This window comes from Rattus rattus, chromosome X, assembly GCF_011064425.1.
Source record: "Rattus rattus isolate New Zealand chromosome X, Rrattus_CSIRO_v1, whole genome shotgun sequence".
Taxonomy (NCBI): Eukaryota; Metazoa; Chordata; class Mammalia; order Rodentia; family Muridae; genus Rattus; species Rattus rattus.
In genome coordinates, this window is record NC_046172.1 from 53059830 (window position 1) to 53084828 (window position 24999).

At 33.0% G+C, this 24999-nt stretch overlaps 1 protein-coding gene across 2 annotated transcripts in view; it reads left to right on the top strand.

Moving 5' to 3' along the window:
• Positions 1-24414, top strand: part of Klhl4 (kelch like family member 4) — an 81840-nt gene extending 57426 nt beyond the window's left edge. The window contains exons 5-11 of one of the 2 annotated variants that reach the window (XM_032890268.1): positions 378-590; positions 6214-6400; positions 16579-16803; positions 18453-18615; positions 20429-20641; positions 23358-23529; positions 24042-24414. In XM_032890268.1, coding sequence (XP_032746159.1) covers positions 378-590; positions 6214-6400; positions 16579-16803; positions 18453-18615; positions 20429-20641; positions 23358-23529; positions 24042-24101 — 1233 coding nt within the window. In that variant the 3' untranslated portion in view covers positions 24102-24414. The remainder of the gene's footprint in view (positions 1-377; positions 591-6213; positions 6401-16578; positions 16804-18452; positions 18616-20428; positions 20642-23357; positions 23530-24041) is intronic. The other variant, XM_032890269.1, reaches the window with a different exon arrangement.
• Positions 24415-24999: the final 585 nt, after the last annotated feature.

The following is a 24999-nucleotide window of genomic DNA, read 5'->3' on the forward strand; positions in this document are numbered from 1 at the left end:
CTCCCAATTATTTAGAATCTGTCTTAAGATGTTTCCAGAAAAATGTAACTGCTTAATTCTGTTTGAAGACTACAATAGCTTATAGTACTTAAAGCTTGGGTAGTCAACTGTAAAAAATATTTAAAATAACTTGTTTTCAAAAATATGTGTTTTAGAACTAGAAATTATGGTGATGTTTTGATGAAAAATTGAGACATGGTTGCTTATACTTTAATAGCAGATGAAATATATGGCAATTATAAATGGAACTTGACATAAGATACGTTAAAATATGTGTTCTGATTTTTGTGGAAGTTAACAAAATATAATACTTTTGTATTCTTATGTTATTAAGCAGCTTCTCAACTACTATATCAAAAGATGTTGTTTCTTTTTAGGAACACTTCATTGATGTCGTAAAGAACCAAGAATTCCTGCTGCTTCCAGCTAATGAAATATCAAAGCTTCTGTGTAGTGATGACATTAATGTGCCTGATGAAGAAACAATTTTCCATGCTCTTATGCAGTGGGTAGGTCATGATGCTCAAGCTAGGCAACAAGATCTGGCGAAGCTGCTTTCTTATATCAGACTGCCATTACTGTCGCCTCAGGTATGGAACTTTATCAAGATAATGTAAATTAGATTTCTAAATTACTTGTAGGCAGCAAACCCATCATTATTTCTCATTTTTTCAAAGGACATATAATAATGGTGTATACAGAATTCACTTCATAGAAAACCAGTCTTCAATTAAGGGTATTAATAATGGAGAAAAAGAAATGCAGCTTAATAGACTAACCTACAGATGATCCCCAACATTGTAATATCCATTAGTTTCAGTTTCCTCCCTTGCCAAATTGCATTATAACAGGTGTAGAAAATGACTAGGGCTCCTTTTCTGTTTCCACTCACCTTCTAAGCAAAGTGGTAATAATCAACATTGCAGCTTTGTGTAAGGGGCTTTAGGAGGAGTCAGATCCTGAATAATACCTAGGAACATGGGCAATTATCTCCTGTAATTGAAAGCAAGCTCCTGTCCTTTCAGGTGCACTCATTATAATGCAATTCTCATTGTGAATACTGAACTAAAGGATTATCGCAAAGATCATTCTAAAAATAAATGTCCTTAAGGAGGATTCAAGATTGACTCATTTTTTGTTCAATTGCAACATTTGCATTAACCACATTTTCTCTCTGTTGGGAACTGATCAGTAACAAATATAATATGAATAATACAGAAGAATATAATGCTAATATGGACTTTATATTTATTGAATCTGGATAAGATACTCAAAATAATTACTTCGGATAAAAGGTCTTGTAAGATTAATGAAAAATTAATACATTTATAACAATTTAACCCAATTAAATATTAATATTTAAAAATGCTAATATATTCAAAAATTCTCTTTAATTTTCATCTCTTACCTACTTATACGTATATCTACATAAACATTATTGTAAAGCCAAACAATAGGCCAAAATTTCGTTTCTAAAGTGGCTATTTCTCCAGTTCTAATAGAGTAGAAAATGCTTGCCTGACATTATTATTTTTAAATGTGCATACAAAATCAAAGCTCTTCTTATGACATTTCTTGTGCATCTACTGTAGTTTGTTGATAGTTTACTGATACCTCCCAGGTGCTCCTTCTGTCTTTTTTTATTCCCAACAAATATACATGACATGAAAGTAGATGAGAAACACACACATACAGGTAGATACACACATATAACTAAATACTATATACTGTATATAAGTGGGAACAGTGATATATGTCTTTACGACTAGCTTCTTTGGCTGAGAATGATCTCAACTTCCCTCCCTTATTTTGTAAATGGTATTATCTGGTCTGTTTTTATGTCTTGGTATTATCTAGCCTGTCTTTATCTCTTAGTGAAACAACATTTTCTTGTATCCAGTCATCTGTTGATGGGCATCCAGGTTTATTCCATATGGAGGATTTTGTGAATAGTATTGCAATAATCATGGGTAAGCAGGTAACTGTCTACATAGAATGCTGAGATAGATTTCTTTTAACATATTCCTAGCATGGTGTAGCTCAGTTATGTAGTAGTTTTTATTCTAGATTTTTGAAGAAAATTCCCGCCAATTTCCTTTTACCAGTTAACTTTTGCAACAGCAGTGTAGAGGAGTTTCTTTCCACATCTCTCAAAAATGTTATTTATTGAAGATTTTAAATTTTTAATTTTAAACTTCTAAAATAATTTTCTTACCGGTATATATTGATGATGTCCATTTGAACGAGAGTGAGATGGAATGCAGTGTGGTCTTATTTTGTGTTCTTTGATGGCTAAGAATATTGAAACTTTTTTCATACATTGGTTGGCTATTTATGGTTTTTAGTTTGAGAATTTTCTGTTCTGTTCAATTATTTCATTGGAAAAATTATGTTTTCGATATTTAAAGTTCTGCGGTTTTGTGGATGCTAGATATTGTTAAATGTATAGTTGGCAAAGAATTATCTTGTATTCTGTAGATGTCTGTTGCACTAGTTTTCTGTGAAGGTTTTTTATTTATCTTATGTAATCTTAAATTAATGTTGCTATTTATTGAGTCTTTGGACTTAGTTTTTCAGATTTCTCTCTGTTTCTCAGTTTTAGCTGTTCTGTTTATGTTCTTGATCCATTTAGAATTGATTGGTGTAGGGTAAGATGTAGAAATTTAGACTGGCTCATATGTATACTGATATCTGATTTCCCTCCCTTTGTGTGCTGAAGAGAAAAATCTTTGCTACTTAGAGGTTTATCAAAAATTATGTTGCAGGGTAGTAGTTTTTCCTCAGTACTCTAAGCCATTTCATTGGAATAGAGATTTTCTCTCTCTCTCTCTCTCTCTCTCTCTCTCTCTCTCTCTCTCTCTCTCTCTCTCTCTCTCTCTCATATATTTGCATTCACTTTTGTGCAATAATCATGCTTATTTAATTAAATCACTCTGTACTACTGTTTGAAATTGAATATTATGATGCCTTAGCATTCTTCTTGCTAAGACTGTGTTGGCTATTTGTGGTATTTTGTGTTCGTTTCCATATGAGCTTTTGGATTCTTCACTCTTGCTGTAATTGACCAAAGTTACTGTCCTTTTGTTAGTCACAGCATTGAATCTGTACCTTGCTTTCATTAATGTAGCCTTCCCTTCTTCAGTCCTCTTTAGAGTTTTCTTGGTAGAACACTTTGGTCACCTTAAATAGGTTTATTCCGGGTTAGTTTACTTTTTCAACTATCTAGAATGGAACTATTTCTAGTTTTCCTCAACACAAATGAATCAGTATACATAAAGTTTACTAATCTTGATATATCAATTTTGTATATTGCTACTTTTCTAACAATGTTTAGCACATCTAAGAGTTTTATAGTTAAGTCCTTTATTGCGTATATATCACAACATAAGCATATATAATGGGAATTCTTTTTTCTACATGAATCATATTTTTGTCTTATTGATTTAGCTAATAATTCAAACAGCTCATGACTAGGAATGGAAACATGTCCATTCTTGTCCTCCTGTTTTTGAAGTCAATGCTTTTCAGTTTTCAGCATTTAATAACTGCCTTAGTAATGTGTTTCTTTCACAGTTTTCTACCTGTTCCATTGATCTACATGTGTGTATGTGCATTCACAACTTTTTGTGATAGTGTCATGCTTATTTTGTAATACTATATAAACTTTAATATCATAATTTAAGCAAACTATGAATTTTTCTTTTACATTCTTTATTATATTGAGGTATGTTCGTTCTACTAACAGATTTTCATGGCTTCTTATCCTAAGTGATGGTGGAGTTCACTGAAACCTTTTTTATCTATTAAAACCATTTTGTGGATTCTATATCTATGTCTATTAATTTAAGATTTTACATTTGTTGTCTGACATTTGGTGTACCTTTCTCACGTTCTTAAAATGAACCCCATTTGCTCATATCATATAATTGATTTAACATACTATTCAAATATTTTTGCAAATATTTTATTGAGACATTTAGTGTCTATGTTCACTCAGTAAGTTGATTTAAAATTTTCTGGCATTACATTGGCTTGTTTGTATCCTTAGATGGTTTTAGGTTTAGGATAATACTAGCTTCTTTTAGTATGGTTTCTATAGAATTCTATCTCCTTTGCTTTTATTGAATGATCTGTGAACTATTTATGTTGTTTCTTCTTTTAAAACTTGTTAGAATTCAGCAGTAAATCTGTCTAGAATTGTCCTTTTCATTGTTGGAATAATTTGATAAGGCTTGACTCTTGTAGCTTACAATTACTATACTACTATGAACACATTTTATATTGCCTGAATTTAATTTTAGCTTAAGAATTTATCCCACACCATAGATTTTTCAGAAGTGTTTGAATATGCACTTTGAAAAATTCTTTAAACATTTTCTGGATTTAACCTTTAATTGTAATGTTTCTTTCCTCATCCATAATCTTTGTAAATTTGACACTTCTCTTTGATTATTAAATTGATTCTTATAATGTTCATTTAGTGTCCATTCCATTATATGCAGCAATAATTTTTGTTATCTGTTTATGCCTCTTGGCTTTGAGTTTGGTTTGTTAGTAATATTTTATGGTGTTGAAGTGTATTGTAAAGATGTGTGTTTTTCGAGGACAGCATTAATATCCTTTAAGAACTGATTGTGGCATCAAATAGCTTCTAATAAGCTTTTCCTATAAATTAAACCAAGAAATTCTACATGTTCTTTAATAATCTATTCATATGTAATAACGTAATACCAATTGCCTTCTTGAGCCTATTGTATATTCAAAAGACAAGACAATTGTAATGCCTAAAATATAAATATTCAAATATACAAATAATGATGCTTTCAAGATTCTAAATAAAGAACAGAAAGCCAAAATTCAGAATTTGTGGAAATTTTATGTTTGTGTGAATATGAGAATCTTGAAATGTATTAGATTCTCTATTCGAATGCTATATAAGATTCCCTCAGAGCAGCAGCATGATATTGTCTATAAACTTTTTAAAATCTAAGTCCCTACTCAGATCATCCAAATCACTGTCTTTCATCAGCATCACTAATATATGTCATAACCTGTGGATCAGAGAGGTTTAGGTATGCAAAACCTGAGATGCACTACTTTATCCAAAGCTCTTAAACATACAGTTATTTATATAGATTTTATATTTTCCAGCAGGTGTCAGTTTAAACTTCTCTGTATTAGAATGATACAACTCTTATTCTCTCAACTCTAATAATGCTTTATGCTTAAAATATTTTTTTTGTGAAAACGCCTTGATGCTGTTAATGATAGTCAATGACATGGACACATAGACTTTCTTTTTTTTTTTTTTTTTTTTTTTTTTTTTTATTATTATTATTAACTTGAGTATTACATAGACTTTCTAAAACAAGTTAATATGTTCTAAACACTATAGAAACAAAATACATGAAGGTGATAAATCTATTTAACATTTTTAAGAGAAAAGTTGTGTAGCTTAGTCTTCAAATCTATTTCAAATACTATGTTAAAGAAATAACTACAGTTTTGTCAGGCAAATCAAAATAGTGATTCACCAGAGATTACAAGTTGAGCAAAAGTAGAACTGAAATTAAACAGAAAAAGAAAATATCAGAGAAATCTTATCAGAGGAAACGAATAATTTCACTCCAGCAAACTTGCTTGTTATTTCTTTGGATATTTTATGAAAGCATGGATTCAGAACTCCAGAAAAAAATTAATAGAACATACTATAGGTCATTATGAAATATGTTCAAGGGTTTTCTCCAGTTTATCTTGGTAGCAATATTTTACATCTAATTCATCACTGTTATGTAGGGTCCTTTATTGTATCAGGGAATGATAGGGCATATCAAACACTTTTCCTGGTCTTGAGTAGTTTCATATGTACATTAACTCACTTTTAAAAGCATATACTTTCAAAATAATGCTCTTATATAATGCTAAATATACAGTATTCCTACAGGAGATAATATCTTAACAGAGCATGTTTCCAAGACATTTCTGATAGTTCAAATATAAACAAAAATAACGAGCTTACTACATTAGCCATGAGCAATGAAATGGAGATACCTAGTTTTGTGTGTCTATAGCTAGTCTATTTGATTACTTTTGTCAAATCTTTTTGTCAGTTTCTTTTTGTTTTCAAAAGTAGTGCTTCATGTAATAAAAATAAATCCTGTTCTTTCTGATGTTGGCCACCTGATGTATGTGTCACACATTATTGTTTTCCAGTTGCTTGCAGATCTGGAAAACAGTTCAATGTTTAGTGGTGATCTGGAATGTCAGAAGCTACTAATGGAAGCTATGAAGTATCATCTCTTGCCTGAGAGAAGATCCATGTTGCAAAGCCCTCGTACAAAGCCTAGAAAATCAACTGTGGGGGCACTTTATGCTGTAGGAGGTATGGATGCTGCTAAAGGTAAAAGCAACACGTTAATTAGTTGGGAAAATGTCTCCATTTGAAAAAGAAGAGCTATTTCTAACAGCCTCCACGCTATAAGGATGCTATTAAATCCATGTTATGTAAGTGTATCTGAAGGTGTTCTTCATAATTAGGGTAATTTGTGTGATTTTGTGATCTCATTTTCCTTCTTATATCTTAGATGATAATCCTTTAATTAGGACTGATCTAACTGCTAATAGCAATTTTACTTTATGAGGTATGTTTAGTCTAGGTTTGATTGTTCAGTTTTCCCTATTAAATCTTTTCAGGAAATTTTATTTATATTTATTTATTTATTTATTTAAATTGAAAGAGCTATGTGCATGCAAACATAATTTTGACACAAATGGCATAGTGAGTTCTAGATACTGCTCTCAACTCTCTGATGCATACTGAAAGACTAATTTCAACAATATTGAATGAAGTGCTGAAAACAAGATTGTCACTTTAAATTTGCAATAAAAGCTTGATTTTTACATAAGTAAGAATTCCATGAAATGCAAGGAGCAGTTTCTGAAGCCATTATCCGTGTCGTCCTTGAGCATGTTTTATCTATAGCTTTGCTTATTTGCATGTGGTTTTTCATTCTTGCCATGTATTTTGCTACTGTAATGAAGCAAAGATAATTTTTTATGATTTTATTTTATATGCAAGGATGTTTTCTTTTCATGAATGTCTACGAACCATATGCATGCTTAGTATTCATGAGTACAGTCTCAGGGAGACTGGAAGAGTCATCGGAGTTCATGAAACTAAAGTTACAGATGGTTTTAAGCCACCATGAGGGTGCTAGAAATAAACATGGGTCGCACAGAAGAGCAGCCAGAGCTCTTGCCAACTTAAAGCATCTCTGCAACTGAAAGCAAAAATTTTCTAACTGAAATTTGATTGTATAGAATGTAGATCATGCTTAGAGACAATCATACTGATAAACCAAAAGCAGAAATTATATTTGATGCATTGACAAAATTAACTACAAATTGGAGGTTTATCCATATAAAATCCATTATTTTGGATGGAAATTGGAATAGAAAACAGGAAATGCAACACTTTTTTCACTTAATGAATTTTTTATTACTAGAAAAGTTTGAGTCTTGGAAATCTAAAATGATAGATATTAATAAAACTAGAGATGGAAGACTAACATGATGGACAAAAATTTGAAAATGGCAATAAGCATATAGAGGAGCAACTTTGATTTTTATTAGTGTGCAATAATCTTAGAATACTATAGTTTCATTAGGACTTTTTTGTGTTTGCTATATTTTATTGGATATTTCATTTATTTATATTTCAAATGTTATCGCCTTTCCTGGTTTCCCTTATTTTTTTGAGATTACCTTTTCTTTTTTATTATATATTTTATTGGATATTTTATGTGTTTACATTTCAATTATTATCATCTTTCCCCCTCTCCCATTCCCCTTCCCTTCTCAGCTTGCTTCTATGGATATGTGCCAACTCCTACCCACCCACTCCCAACTCAACACTCTGGCATGCATCTACACTGGGGAAAAGAGCCTTCACACGACCAAGGGCTTCTCCTCCTATTAATGCCAGACAATGCCATCTTCTGCTACATAGGCAACTGAAGTCATGGGTCCATCCATGTGTACTCTTTGGTTGGTGCTTAAGTCCCTGGGAGCTTGGGGGTGGGGGGTCAGGTTGGTTGATATTGTTGTTCTTCCTCTGGGGTTGCAAATCCCTTCTGCTCCTTCAATCCTTGCTCTAACTCCAACAGTGGTGTCTCTGTACTCATGTTAGCTGCAAGCATTCTCATCTGTATCAATAAAGCTCTGGCAGAGCCTCTCAGGAGACACCCATATCTGACTCCTTTAAGCAAGCACTTCTTGGCATAAGCAATAGTGACTGAGTTTGGTGGCTACATATGTGATGGATCTCAAGGTGTGGTGGTCTTTGGATGACCCTTTCTTCAGTCCCTCCTCCACTCTTTGCCCCTGCACTTCCTCCTGTGAGTGTTTTGTTCCCCCTTAGAAGAAGGACGGTGACCCGTCCAGCAGGTCCAGTTTTTCAGGGTTCCGAAGGGGCGTTACCCTTGAGCCAATGGGGGGTGAGAGAAGAAGGAGACCAAGCAAGATTCTATTGTCAAGGTCTCGTTTATTGGGATGAACAATACAGCTTTTAAGGCTTTCGGGTAGGGGGAGATGAGGGTAAAGGCAGTGATAGCTGGAGGCAAAGAGGTCAGGTAGTAGACGATGAGGTCAGGCAGTGGAGACACTGGGTGTTGACTCAGGAGATAACTGATTTTTGCTTAGGCTGAAGCATCCCATGAATGTTATCTTCCCATGCCGTAAATTCATGGGAGAGGATTTTGTCCCACAGTCTCGACAGTTATCTTAGAGGAGTATGTGTGGCCAAGAGTCACGTAGCCACTTTGAGCTATACAGTCACAAAACGGCCAGGCCCAAATCCAATACGGCTCCCTACAGGACAGAAGCATCCACATTTTCGACTTCCTTCATCTTGAGCTTCCTATGCTTGTGAATTGTTTCTTGGGTCTTAGCTGTTGGGCTAATATCCACATATCAATGAGTACATAACATGTGTGTTCTTTTGTGACTGGGTTACCTCATTAAAGATGATATTTTCTAGTAAATTCATTTCCCTAAGAATTTCATGTAGTCATTGTTTTTAATAGCTGAGTAGTAATCCATTGTGTAAATGTACCATATTTTCGGTATCCATTCATCTGTTGATGGACATCTGTGATATTTCCAACTTTTGTCTATTATAAATAAGGCTGCTATGAACATAGTGAACCATGTGTCCTTGTTATATGTTGGAGTCTTTTGCATATGTGCCCAGGAGTGGTTTAGCTGGGTCACCAGGTAATACTATGTCCAATTTTCTGAGGAACCACCAGAATTGTTGCAAAAGCTAGCAATCCCACCAACAATGGAGGAGTGTTCCTTTTTCTCCACATTCTTGCTGTAAGCTGACTATCTTATTTTAGCCATTATGACTGGTGTGAGGTAGAAACTCAGGGTTTCTTTTTTTGTTTGTTTGTTTGGTTGGTTGGTTGGGGCTTTTTTTTTTTTTTTTTTTTTGTTGTTTTTTTTTTTGTTTTGGGTTACCCAGATGACTAAGCATTTGAAGATTTGTTTAGGTGCTTCGAGGTCATTTGATAGTCCTCAGTTGAGAATTCTTTCTTTAGCTATGTACCCCATTTTTTAAAGGATTATTTGAATCTCTGGAGTTTAACTTCTTGAGTTCTATATATATTAAAGATTTGCCCTCTATCCGATGTACAATTGGTAAAGATCTTTTCTCAATCTGTTCATTGCCATATTGGCCTAATGACAGGGTCTTTTGCCTTACAGAAACTTTGCAGTTTCATGAGGTCCCATTTGTCTATTCTTGATCTTAGAGTGTAAGCCATTGGTGTTCTGTTCAGCAAAATTTCCCCTGGGTCTATGTGTTCAAGGCTCTTTCCCAATGTCTCTGTTAGTTTCAGTATATTTGGTTTGATGTGGAGGTCCTTGATCCACTTGGACTTAAGCTTTGTACAGGGTGATAAGAATGTGTCGATTTGCATTCTTCTACATGCTGACCTCCAGTTGAACCAGCACCATTTGTTGAAAATACTGTTTGTTTTCCATTGGATAGGTTTAGGTCCTTCTTCAAAGATCAAGTGACCATAGGTGTGTGGGTTCATTTCTGGTCTTCAATTCTATTCCACTAATCTACCTGTTTATTTCTGCACCAATACCATGCAGTTTTTGTGAAGATTGCTCTGTTAAACATCTTGAGGTCAGGGATGGTGATTTCCCCAGAAGTTCTTTTATGGTTGAGAGTAGTTTTCACTATCCTGTTTTTTTTCTTATTCCAAATGAATTTGCAAATTGCTCTTTCCAACTCTATGAAGAATTGAGGTGGTATTATGGTGGTGATTGCATTGAGTCTGTAGATTGCTTTTGGCAAGATGGCCATTTTTACTGTATTAATCCTGCCAATCTATGAGCGTGAGAGATCTTTCCTTCTTCTAAGGTCTTTAATTTCTTTCTTCAGAGTCTTGAAGTTCTTGTCTTCCAGATCTTTCACTTGCTTGGTTACTGTCACACTGAGGTATTTTATGTTATTTGAGACTATGCAAAGGGTGTCATTTCCCTAATTTCTTTCTCAGCCTGTTTACCCATTGAGTAGAGGAAGGCTACTGTTTTGTTTGAGTTAATTTTATATCCAGCCACTTTGCTGAAGTTGTGTATCAGGCTTTGGAGTTCTCTGGTGGAATATTTGGGGTCACTAAAGTATACTAACATGTCATGATCAAATAGTTTCCAATTTGTATCCTCGTGATCTCTTTTTGTTGTCTGATTGCTCTGGCTAGGAATTTGAGTACTATATTGAATAAGTAGGGAGACAGTGAGCAGCCTTGTCTAGTCCCTGATTTTATTGTAATTGCTTCAATTTTCTCTCCATTTAGTTTGATTTTGGCTACTGGTTTGCTGTATATCGCTTTTATATGTTTAAGGTTGGGCCTTGAATTACTGATCTTTCCAAGTTTTTTTTTTTTTTTTATTACAAATGAGTGTTAAATTGTGTCAAATACTTTCTGAGCATCTGATGAGATAATCACGTGTTTTTTTATTTTTTGAGTTTGTTTATATAGTGGATTGTTAACAGATTTCCATATATTGAAACATCCCTGTTCACCTGGGACAATGCTTACTTGGTTATGGTGAATCATCATTTTAATATATTCTTCGATTCAGTTTGCAAGAATTTTATTGAGTATTTTTGCATTGATATTCATAAAGGAAATTAGTCTGTAGTTATATTCCTTTGTTGGGTCTTTATGTGGTTTAGATGTAAGTGTAATTTTGGCTTCATAGAATGAATTGGCTATTGGTTCTTCTGTTTCTAATTTCTGCAATAGTTTGAAGAGTGTTGGTATTAGGTGTTCTATGAAGGTCTGATAACATTCAGCATTAAACCTATCTAGTCCTGGAGACTTTTAATATCTGCTTCTATATCTTTAGGGTTTATGGAACTGTTTAGATGGTTTATGTGATCCTGATTTAGCATTGGTGCCTGGTATCTGTATAGAAAATTGTTCATTTCCTCCAGATTTTCCATATTTGTTGAGTTTAGGCTTTTGTAGCAGGATCTGATGATTTTTTCATTTCCTCAGTTTCTCTTGTTATTTCTCCCTTTTACTGATTTTGTTAATTTGGATACTGTCTCTGTGCCCTATGGTTAGTCTGTCTAAGAATTTATCAATCTTGTTGATTTTCTCAAAGAACCACCTCCTGGTTTCGTTAATTCTTTTTATAGATCTTTTTGTTTCTATTTGGTTGATTTCAGCCCTAAGTTTATTTCCTGCTTTCTACTCCTCCTGTGTCTATTTGCTTCTTTTTGTTATAGAGCTTTCACGCTTGCCGTCAAGCTGCTAGTGTATGCTCTTTCCTGTTTCTTTATGGAGGCACTCAGAACTTCGTGTTTTCCTCTTAGCACTGCTTTCTTTGTATCCCATAAGTTTTGGTATGTTGTGCCTTCATTTTTATTAAATTCTAAAGTCTTTAAATTCTTTCTTTATTTCTTCCTTTACCAAGTTATAATTGAGTAGTGTTGTTCAGCTTTCATGTATATGTGTGCTTTCTGTTGTTTTTGCTGTTACTGAAGCCCAGTCACATTCTGTTGAGATGTATGGGATTATTTCATTCTTCTTGTATCTGTTGAGGCTTGTTTTCTCATCGATTATATGGTCAATTTTAGACAAAGTACCTTGAGATGCTGAGAAAAAGGTTTAGTCTTTGGTTTAGAATGAAATATCCTTTAGATATCTGTTAAATCCATTTGGAACATAACTTCTCTTTGTTTCACCGTGTCTCTGTTTTGTTTCTCTTTTCCTGATCTGTGCATTGATAAGAGTGGGATATTGAAGTCTTCTACTATTATTGTGTGTGGTACAATGTGTGATTTGAGCTTTAGGAAAGTTTCTTTTATGAATTTGGGTGCCCTTGCATTTGGAGCATAGATGTTCATAATTGAGAGTTCATCTTGGTAGATTTCTCCTTTGATAAGTATGAACTGTCCTTCCTTATACTTTGATAACTTTTGGTTAAAATTTAATTTTATACAGTATAAGAATGGCTACTCCATGTTATTTCTTGTGTCCATTTGCTTGAAATAGTTTTTCCAGCCTTTATTTCTGAGGTAGTGTCTGTCTTGGTCACTGAAGTGCATTTCCTGGATGCAGCAAAATGCTTGGTCTTCTTTAGGTATCCAGTATGTTTGTCAGTGTCTTTTTATTGGGAAATCAAGTCCATTGATGTTAAAAGATATTAAGAAATCTTGATTGTTGTTTACTATTTTTTGTTTAGTTTTTAGAGGTGAACTTTTGTTTGTGTGGCTCTCTTCTTTTGGATTTGTTGAAAGGAGATTACGTCTTGCCTTTTCTAGTGTGTATATTCTCTCCTTGTTTTGCAGTTTTCCATCTATTATCCTTTGTATGGCTGGATTTGTGGAAAGATATTGTGTAAATTTGGTTTTGTCGTGCAATACCTTGGTTTCTCCACCTATGTCAATTGAGAGTTTTGCTGGATATAGTAGCCTGGGCTGGCATTTTTTTAATCTTAGGGTCTGTATGGCATCTACCCAGGATCTTCTAGCTTTCTTTCTTTCTTTCTTTTTTTTTTTAATTAACTTGAGTATTTCTTATTTACATTTTGAGTGTTATTCCCTTTCCCGGTTTCCGGGCAAACATCCCCCTCCCCCCTCCCCTTCCTTATGGGTGTTCCCCTACCCACCCTCCCCCCATTGCCGCCCTCCCCCCAACAATCTATTTCACTGGGGGTTCAGTCTTAGCAGGACCCAGGGCTTCCCCTTCCACTGGTGCTCTTACTAGGATATTCATTGCTACCTATGAGGTCAGAGTCCAGGGTCAGTCCATGTATAGTCTTTAGGTAGTGGCTTAGTCCCTGGAAGCTCTGGTTGCTTGGCATTGCTGTTCATAAGGGGTCTCGAGCTCCTTCAAGCTCTTCCAGTTCTTTCTCTGATTCCTTCAACGGGGGTCCCGTTCTCAGTTCAGTGGTTTGCTGCTGGCATTCGCCCCTGTATTTGCTGTATTCTGGCTGTGTCTCTCAGGAGCGATCTACATCCGGCTCCTGTCGGCCTGCACTTCTTTTGCTTCATCCATCTTGTCTAATTGGGTGGCTGTATATGGCGGGTAAACCTGAGCACATTAAACAAACATTCACCATTATCAAGTAGTCTTCATTCCAGGCATACAGAGATAATTTAATATACAGAAATACACCCGTGTAATCCACTATATAACCAGTCTCACAAAATGCAATTACCATTCTTTTTTGTGTGTGTTCTGATTTTTTGTTTGTTTGGTTGTTGGTTTGTTTTTTATTTCTTTTGCTAGGAATCAACTCAGACTTTTATCCAGGCTAGGCTAATTCGCCTTTGTTGAGCTATAATTCAGGATTTAATTTGTGATATCTATAGTGACACAATTTGCAATATAGAAACATTTTTAAGTGTTGAGGGCTTTGCTCATTTTACTTATTAATAGAATAGCATGTGTGAGTGCATGTGTCACAGGTTCGTGTGGAGACAATTTACAGACATCAGTTTTCTCCTTGCCATCAAACTTCAGGCATCAAACTTAACTGCCAGCAACTTTACCTACTGAGCCATTTCTCTGGTACAGTATAGAAACTTTTTATATGTATGTTGTATTTCCTTCTATTTTATCATTCTCAAGAATATGTTGTCGATTTTAAACTTAAGTGAAGTTTTAAACAGAAAAAGAAGAAACAAAAAAAAAGTTGTTATAAGTACATCTGGCTACATGCCTCATTCTAAAACTAAGCAAAATAGCAGAATTTTATGAGTGAACACTATTCTCAAATATCAGATTTAGAAGCAATTAAGCCTTTTATTTTGGGGGACTCTAAGTTCTTGATAGATAGTGACACCATAAAAATCTCTACGGGAAGTTGTATACTATTCAGAGAATACTAAGACCTATTATTTGTGAGTACGTTTTGAAAACACTTCATAAGTCTGACCATAATACTGCACAGAAGCCTCTATTAATTCAACTTTGGGAATTTTAAGATTAGATAATCTTGAAATGTTCTTGAACGAATTCTTGCTGAAAGTACAAGTTCCTTTTTCTGTATTGCCCCTATTCTAGAAGGTATAGCAGTAAAACTCTCCCTACTATTTGTGGTTTTTGTTTCTTGAAAAAACAGTATGAGCACATAAGAATAACAGTGAAACAGGAAAGAATTAGATGTAAAATATAAGTGAGCATAAAACATGTAAAGGATAGCATTTGCCTATATAAATTTTATATTAATAACAAATTTATCAGTACAATTTTTTCACATTATTATATGAGCCTTTCCTTTAATAAATTGTTTCAGTTACTTTAAAGATGCTTTTTGAAATTTTACCTATTAATGTCTAAGAATAAAGTATTTTGTTATTTAATTTTGGCTCTGTGTCATATGATAAAGACAGAACTACTTAATTAAATAGAGATCACACAAGTGTCTGAAGCTAAAGTTAATGACTAGAATGTATGATAAAAGAATTATAAGAAAGCTGTAATAAAGATGCAAGTCAAAGCATAAAATTTGAAAAGTTAAATTATCAGTGAAAGCGAGTAAAGGATCTGAGAAAGTCTATGTAGTTTAAGTTGCTTAACTACTAGTAAAAAATTTTATAATTGCAGTAAAGATGTTTAAAGAAAAACCCTTGCTTTCTGTAGTTAGCCTAATGCCCTGGAAAATTGATCTCACAGAAGGCAGAGAGGTAAATATTTCAGACATCCATTATAGTTGATTTTTGTGACAGCTAATTAATGGAGCCTTGTATAATTTCCTAACCTATTACTTTCCATTACTTTATTTTATTAATAATTAGCCCATTGAATTTTGGATTCTAATCTAATCTGACTATGATAAATTTCATTGGTTAAAACAAAAATGAAACAAACCAGAAGCAAAGAAAGATTTGTGAAAATTAGTATAATTAAACAGAAACATAAAAATATTCACAGAAAACTGGATGTGAAACTATATATCAATCTGTATTAATTTTGGTATCATTCAAATATAATTACTACAGAAAATCCAAAATAAATTAGCTATAGATACAATATATACTCTGTTAAAGTTTTATCTTTATATGACCCTAGACCACAGCCTTATAATTGTCAGTGACAATATTGAAAATATTAACTTCATTTTCGTTGTTACAACAAATTAATTTTCCCACAAATATGCCAGTATAGAACACAGGTATGTTTTGCTTATCCATGTGATTAATTTGATACAATTTGGATGAGATTTCCCAAAACATATATCCACAGGCTTCAGTAAACTGTAGAAGTGACTAATAATTCAACCAACTTTCAGTAAATAACAAAATGTATTGTCTATAGAAGTGAAAAATCCATTACAGTAATAGTACAAATTCCCTCTTTTACTGGTTATACTATATACTACTTAATTCAATTGACATTTCAGAAGTTTAAATTAAAACTTTTATCAATGAGGAAATTCCTCAGAATTTTATAACTTTAGTCATAATTATTCTTATAGTTACCATGGAATATTTTGAGAAACATGCTTGAGAGGGAGTTTAACTCCAGAATATTTACTCATCTACCTAAACTTTAATTCAAACATGCACACACGCACACACACACACACACACACACACACACACACACACACACACCTATATGTACACAATGAATAAATCCTTAAATTGTACAATGGCACAGAAATAAATAATAACTTATAATTTAAAATTTTAAAGATATATAAATATGCAATTACAGAATCCAACATATGGGATTTTTCATTATAAATATGTTGGAAACATGTTGGTACCACCAGTAATATAGCCACAAATTTATTTTATTTCATGTTGTATTTAATATTAGCACAACAATCATATTTTAATGGCATAAGTCACATAAGTAAAGCTATTTCTTCTCTATCTTCCAGTTCAACCCAGAAGTATTACTCTTTGCTTTATGTTTCAGTTACTACTCTCATCTGAGCTACCTTCCCTGATGCTTTGCTTCAAAATAAAACACATTATGTGAAATAAGCCAATTCACAATTTTAAGGAGGTTTTATTATTGCTAATTGTATCTTTAACAGGTACCACTACAATTGAGAAGTATGACCTCAGAACCAACAGTTGGATCCATATTGGCACTATGAGTGGTCGTAGACTTCAGTTTGGAGTTGCAGTTGTTGATAATAAACTTTATGTTGTGGGAGGAAGAGATGGCTTAAAAACTTTGAATACTGTGGAATGTTTCAATCCAGTTACTAAAACCTGGGTTGTGATGCCTCCTATGTCAACACATAGACATGGGCTAGGTAAGACATTTAATGCTATATAATTTCTGAAAAAAAAAGGTACAGGAAAGCTTTTAAAATTAGATCTAGGTACACTTAATGAAGAGTTATTCAAAGAGTCACATTGGCTTCAAAGTTCTGGGGAGGTTACAGACTTGAAATGTGTATGGACATCTTTAATTGTAACATAATATATTATAGTTCTATGTCTCTTCTGTCAATGTTTGAAAGGGTTCCATTTCAGGGAAGACAATAATTTTCAGAAGGGATAGTTTATAGAAAATATAAAGGGCAATAGAACACTTTGTTCAAGCTCAGTTCAGAAGGTAAAATTTTTGACCATGGGAAAGCATTTTAAATTTTAGTTAGAAAATAACTCATGCCATAACAAGCAAATTTGCACTCATTGAAAGACTTAAAGTAGATGTGTAGCATAAACATGTTTACAATCAGCACTTTTGTTGATCAGAACTCTAAAATATAGAGGTTTCTAAGCAGTTTAAGAATGAGTAAGGTTGTGTAGAACAGTAGAGAACTTTAATACTTCTGAGTATTTGTCAAGGTATATATTTTTATCCTATGTTCCAAATGTTAAAATAAAAGTCTTATGGCATTTGAAAAATAAAGTACTTGATTCTTTTTTTACACAACAGACATTTTAGGTTTATTTCTAAAATCATGTGTAGGCATATGCATCTCTGTATGGGTTTATGAACATGTAAATGGTACCTAGAAGATCAGAAGAGGATGTCAGATCTCTTGCAGCTGGAGTTACAGTCAGTTGTGAGCTCCCAGTCATGAGTGCTAGAATTGAACATATCTAGTCCTTGGCAATATCACCCCAACTTTTAACCACTGAGTTATTTATCTATGACCACAATAGACTTTAATAGACCTACTAAGTATCATTTCCAGGACTGAAATTGTCTCCTCATTTGTCTTAGTAAACTGTTTCTGCTAAATCATACACAATGTAGTTATTATATATTACATCAGTGTAATTCTTATACACATGCCTGTTCTGTAGAGAAATAAAGACAAGCTTTTTAAAATACAGTTTAACAGATGTGAATAATCGCATATGTGAGACAAGTATACAAAACTCAATAAGAGTCTAAATAAGATGAAAGTGAAAACAAAGCCCAATTCTCAGAGTCCTGAGAGGCAGGGAGAGATCATTCATAATTTTTATAAAAACTTCCAGCTAAAGCTCAAAAAATACATGTTAATTGAATTATCTCAAGGAAATCTTTTTAAGCTTGTATTCAAATAGGAATTGAGAAGAGATTTCATATTAAGCCTGAAAGTAGTGGTTTATCTTATGTTAAGTATCTGTCCTGTAAATGTTTGCATTAATAGTGTTGAAATAATGCCAGTAAAATGTTAGCTTCCACTTACTTCCTTTCCTGGTATTATACTCTACTAACTCTGTTGATTTTAGTGATAGAAGAATGATAGCTTTCCATGATATATATTGATCAGTGGAAGTTTTCATGATAATAAGACCAAATTTCCCCTCATACAAGTATCAAAGTATTCACACCTACAGACAACTACTTCAAATACAATACACAGAGGGGTATTTTTGGCAGTTGGTTGCTTGTAAAATGAAAATAATGTTATTGCTTGAGATATGCCTAGGTGACTCCTTATTTGATGTTATTCTTTAGGCGTAGCCACACTTGAAGGACCAATGTATGCTGTTGGAGGGCACGATGGCTGGAGCTATCTAAATACTGTAGAAAGATGGGATCCTGATGGACGTCAGTGGAATTATGTGGCCAGCATGTCAACCCCAAGAAGCACAGTTGGAGTTGTTGCATTGAACAATAAGTAAGATTAAACACAGAAGGTCTTTGCTCCCAGACTTTGTAGTAGAGAGTCTCCCTGTCATGGTCATCAATTAATAAACATTCTACATGGTCAGAGCATCCTTACTAGCAATTATAATAATCATTTGGTGGAAATAGTACTTCATTATGAGAAAAACAGTTGTCTAAAATAAATGCTTCATTAAATACTTTATAGATCTTCTCTCTTCAAAATTTTGGACAGAAATGTCAGCATTTTTTAACATGTTTTGCATATTAGCCCTATCTTAAAATAGTAGAATCTTCATTTTATTGATGTCCTTAGGAAAAGTGTATATACATAAATTTAAGGGACATTGTTGTAGGTAATCATTTCTAGTTACCCTAAATAAATGACATTTTTTCATTGCTATTTACTCTAAATTTATAAAATTATTTGTCTGCCTATTTTTATAAATAAGGTAAGTTTTTGTTCAGCAATCTATCTTCAGGGAGTTTAAAGTTCATAAGTATTCAACTTCATCTAGTTTGCCCCTGAAGATTTACTTTTTTCTGGTCTTAAAAGAACAAACTAATAAACTAAACCTAATGATGTCTCCATGTGTTGAATTTGTACCCCATAATTATGGTACATAATGTTTTTCTTTATTTTTTAATTTTTCCTATTGCTGAGATAATAATATAATTACATCATTTTTGCTTCCTCCAGACTGTCCCATACACCTTTCAGTTCTCTTTCTAATTTATGACTTTTTTTCATTCAATATTTTTACATTCATATATGCCTATAAATATACTACTAGACATGACATATTCAGCCTGTATAATGCTACTTATTTGTACGTTTTCAGGGACACAGAAACACTCAAGGGTAGTTTACAAGATAGAAATTTCATACAACAGGGTAGGCAGTGTCTAGAAGAGCTATGCAGCTCTGCACTCTGCACTCTTACTGCATAAAACTGGTACATGAACAAATAAATGAGCACAGTAACAAAAATCGACACAGGTATATTTTAGAACTAAACACCAGAAGAGGTAGGCAATATGTACAGCATATAGGAGATCCATAACAATAATACTTTTGGATTTCCCACAATCCTAAATGGATTGTCTGAGCAAACCTGATGATAACAAGTGATTCACTTCCCTAATCTCCTCTATACATTACACCAGGTTCAAATCATCAAGTTAAACTAATTTCATTTTGTTTTACTAGATTTCTACTGTTCAAAATTCAGTGTGAAAAGTTATAAGCATATAGTTTAATAAATATTCATCACCTTTATTATAACATGATAAATTTAAATTAAACATTATATTTCAAAATAATTAACAATTGTAAGTTACTAAGGAAAGGGTAAGTATTACATGTTCTTCCTGGGGACAATTCACTTTCTCTATTTTATTCTCTTTCCTTAATTGACTTACAGAAATATCTTTAGAAAAAATATTTTATACTAAACAATTTGTACATTAATGTATGAAGTCAAGTAACTGTAATGTTGTTGAAAGTGAGTGTTGTGGTTACCTGCAAAACTATTTGATACCTTCAGGCTTTTTTCAGATTCTTCCTTTCTGGACCTTTTAGTGTCATCTTAAATTTACTCTGGCATAAATGAAAGAGGGCTATTTGGAATAAGCTTGGCTGGATCAAGTATCCCAGATAACTACGCATTCATAAACTTAGGCTTTCTATTGCAAAGAGTGATGAGATAGAATATTCATTTTGAAGTGTGAGAAAATAAAAATGCCATCATTTTTATTTTGATGGATGGATTTTGAATGAATATGTGTACACACAAAGTTATGTATATATGTCTATATTTTTCTAGATTGTATGCTATTGGTGGGCGTGATGGAAGTTCCTGCCTCAAGTCGATGGAGTACTTTGACCCACATACTAACAAATGGAGTCTGTGTGCTCCAATGTCCAAAAGACGTGGAGGTGTAGGAGTAGCAACACATAATGGATACTTGTATGTTGTAGGGGGTCATGATGCCCCTGCTCCTAATCATTGCTCCAGGCTTTCTGACTGTGTGGAAAGGTACGTTTTGTGCATGCGTTTATTTGAATTATTTTTAATGAGACAAATTTGAAACTACCAAAATGTAATCTTCTTATATATTAACCTTTTAAGTGGATTTATTCTTTGTAACATTCTATACTTATACTTAGACAAAACATTTTGTAAATTTGAATAAAATTTATCACATAACTATGAAATATATTTCTCTTAGTTACATTATAAAGTCGCAGCACAAAAGAGATAGAATAAGAACATTTTATGAAAGCTATCAACCAACCCATTAGATTCAAATAAAATTAAGTTTGTTGTTTCTAAACTCAGCTCAATGCACAAAGTGATTTTTTTTAAAACTTTTTAAATATAGGTGGGATTTTTAAATAAAATTGATTTTCTAAAGAATTACCTTACTGCAATAAATATTTTCTTGCTCAAAGCTAAGTTTTTTGAGTGGAATACATTGCTTCAGATAAATAACATGATTTGTCGCTTAAAATAAATATTATCTGTCTGAATTCCTTTTCAAAGTAGACAGCATGTAAAGGCAAAAAACAAAAACAAAAAAAACAAAAACAAAACAAAACCACCACCACCACCACCACCACCACCACCAACAACAACAACAACAACAACAACAACAACAAACCAGTTAAAATTGTGTTATTACCGAGTCATAAATTTTCAGTTGCATCTCAGAAGACTCAGCTGATACAGGGATTAAAGAAATTCAGTGAACAGGTAAAATTTGTACTTCATAGATATAACTTTCTTTTAGAATTCCACAATAACACACACACACACACACACACACACACACACACACACACACACACAAATATCACATACATTTAAAACCATTGGAGCAAAAGAAGTGAAGGGTTTCTAGTTTTCTGGTGTGCTTCTCTGCTGCTGTGAGAAATCACTGACCAAAACTAAGTTAGTAGAAGAGGGGATTTATTTCAGTTTATATCTTTTTATCATCAAGGAAGCCAAGTCAGGAATTCAAACAAGAATTGTGATTTGGAACTCAAGCAGAGACTATGGAGGAACACTGCTTACTCGCTTGTTCCTCATGTCTTATTAAGTTTGCATTCTTATACAGCCTAGGTCCACCTGCCTTAGGATTACACTGTCTACACTGGGTTGCACAATGCCACATTAGGCATTGAGAAAATGCCCAGAAACCTTCCTACATGCCAAAACCTAATGGAGCCAATTGCTGAATTGAGGTCTTCACTTTCTCAGTAAATCCAGTTTGTTTCTAATTGACAAAAGTATACCAACACATTTTAAAAAAGCTGTATTTTTCTAACATTGTTAAAAAGAAATGGTTGATTTGTCTGTTATCTTGTAATTTTTAAACCATTATTTAGCTCAAAAGCATTTAACTTAAAAAGGTTTACAAAACTTTCCTATTATTTTTATAGTTTCCATGTTTTTTCCCATAATGTTAATTTAAAAATGTAAAAATTGACAACATTATATTGTGTATGCAATGAGCCAGTGATAACTTATCTTATATTTTCAAGGTCATTAGAAATTTGCATCCAAATTAATATGTATTTATGTGGACATGTCTACAGACTAACCGATAAAAAAGAGAGAAAAACAGTGAGAGAAGCAGCACTACTTTTTAAATTGAATATGGTGAAGTAGTCAATGTGCTATTTGACAACTACTACTATGTATCTTCAGATTATAAAACCATTAACAATTTCATTTTCCATCGTCTGGGTTTATAGCTAAGTGGAAGAGTGAACACACTTGTCAAACACTTTAAGAGCCCAGACTCAGTACTCAGGAAGGCCAATAATGAAGAAATAAAGCAAAATCATAACAACTCAACAATTTCTGCATTAAATAATAACCTGATAATCTTAACATTTTGAGATTTAATTATGCATGAATAGAAAATACGAGATTTTATGTAAATATGTAAGTAAGAACTCTGGGAGTTCTGGTTTACACTTTGTACATGTAAATACACTGATTTAACTCACTACAGACTTAATTCTATCAAAATTGCTTAGAAGACGCAGTATATAGAACATCAAATACAGATTTGTTTTGGTTCTAGGACTCAACATACTATAACAATTTAAGGTGATATAGTAAGAATATTCAATAGTATATAAAATACATAGAAGTAGATTTGATAATCTGATGGTATTAAATTTTAATGATTGATATCAAATTCACATACAAGTTAAAATGAGACGCCTTGGATATCTATTGAAAAATTTAAAGTTTAAAGGAGGTGATACTTGTATAAATAAATAAGTAAAAGTTGTTACATGAAAAAATAGTTTCAATGCGCTTTTACAAATAGGTTGTGATTAGAAAGCATTTTATGCGTAATTGTATGAATTTACTTAACTTTTCACATTTTTAGATTAAATGTTATGCATTTTTAGTGTACAGTTCAGAGCTTCAGAATTTTTTTTTCCTATAAAAGGTTTTAATGCCGAATTTGTATATCATATGAGAAAAGGAACAGAAAGAATGGCTTTCTTTACTTTACATAAGTGTTGTGCTCCCTCTTGTGACCAAATAGGGTTATGCCGTGCTCATGTTCTTTAATAAAAATTCTTTTGTCTTGAATAGCAAACCTATACTTGATAGTTACAATGTTTCAAATTCTGTGCTTTACACCATAGCCCATTTCTATTAATGCCTATTTTTTCATTGTAACATTACTGGATTTTTACCTCTTGATTGTCTTCCTAAATCTCTGTAGATATGATCCAAAAAGTGATTCATGGTCAACCGTGGCACCTTTGAGTGTTCCTCGAGATGCTGTTGCAGTATGCCCCCTTGGAGACAAACTCTACGTGGTTGGTGGATATGACGGTCATACCTATTTGAACACCGTTGAATCATACGATGCTCAGAAAGATGAATGGAAAGAGGTATTCTTGTAAAAATACCTCCAAATTAGTATATTTCAGAATTTAAGGAGAGATTTTAAAGCTTAATTTTGGAATTAATTTGGTATTATTAGTAGGTATTTCTCAGTAGATAAATACCGAATAGACCAAGATTCTGTTCTTGGCTCGATCTCTGTTTCAGTCTTCAATCTCTCAAAGCATGAATGAACACTAACAGAAAACAGCAGTATGACTATCTATACCAAATTCTTGTGATCCGTTATTTCATTCAGTCCTCACAAAATCTTTTAGTAATTATCATTAGTTGTGCCTTTTCAACTGAAAAAACAAATGTTGCACATATAAAACTGTTTCAAAAGCAACTAATTATCTCGCCATGATATATTTGCATTCTATGCTCTATAGTGATCTGGGTGGTAGTTTTCTTATTTTTAGATAAGGTAAAAGTTAAGCCAAAAGAGGGAGCAAATCTTTGAAGGCCAACATTCTGGGTTATGCTAAAGACAATTTTTCTTTTCTTATTTGTGTCTTAGGAAGTTCCTGTGAACATTGGAAGAGCTGGAGCATGTGTTGTTGTTGTGAAGCTACACTGAAATTATCATTTGCCAATGCAATGAAATGGATTTCAAGAATGAAGATTAAACATGTTCTTTTATGAAGTTCATAAGCAAACTAAATGTTGTTGTGTCGTTCTCATATATAGTTGAAACTGTTAACATTCGTAAGGCTGAAAACAAAAATTAAATGTGGATTACATGTTAGTGTTAAGTGTATGTGCTCAGATTATAGTCTAATGAGAAATCCAATATGCTATGATTTAGGCTCATTACTCTAAAATGTTAACATACCTAATGGATATTTCATAGTAGGACAATATTTGAAGGTGATGAACACATTAATAATTTTTCCGTAAGGATCCAAAGTAAAAAAAACATTCTGTTAAAGGTAATCTACTGTGTGTGGTATAACTCAATGGAAAAAAAGACAGAAGGTTTTAAAGCATAATGTCTGGTTTTCAAACAATAGCTGACTTTGCTAATAATACCTCACATTTGTCAAGAAGAAAGGTTTTTCTGTGTCAAAGATGAAAGTGAACATTCGCTGATGTAATTTGCTATACTAATCACACCATTTCAAACTTTTCACAAGCCTATTATTTTTAGTTTACTATCTGCCAAAATACATGTATAGATTTTCTATTTCATGATGTGGTGTATTGGTACATTCATTTGCAGTAAAATATCATAATGTCACATATACAATCTTTATTCTGAAACAGAGAGTCACTGAATATTGTATTGATACAAACTGTGACCTAAGATTCAGAATGTGAGGGCCTAATTTGTACAGAAATTAATTTTCTCCTCAAATATTTAGTGTGTTCTCTGGAAACACCTATTAAGTTTAGAAAGTTGATTTAAACAATTCTAAAGATTATAATTGAGAAGTGTTCCACAATGTTGACACTTGGATACACCAAAATGTTTAATA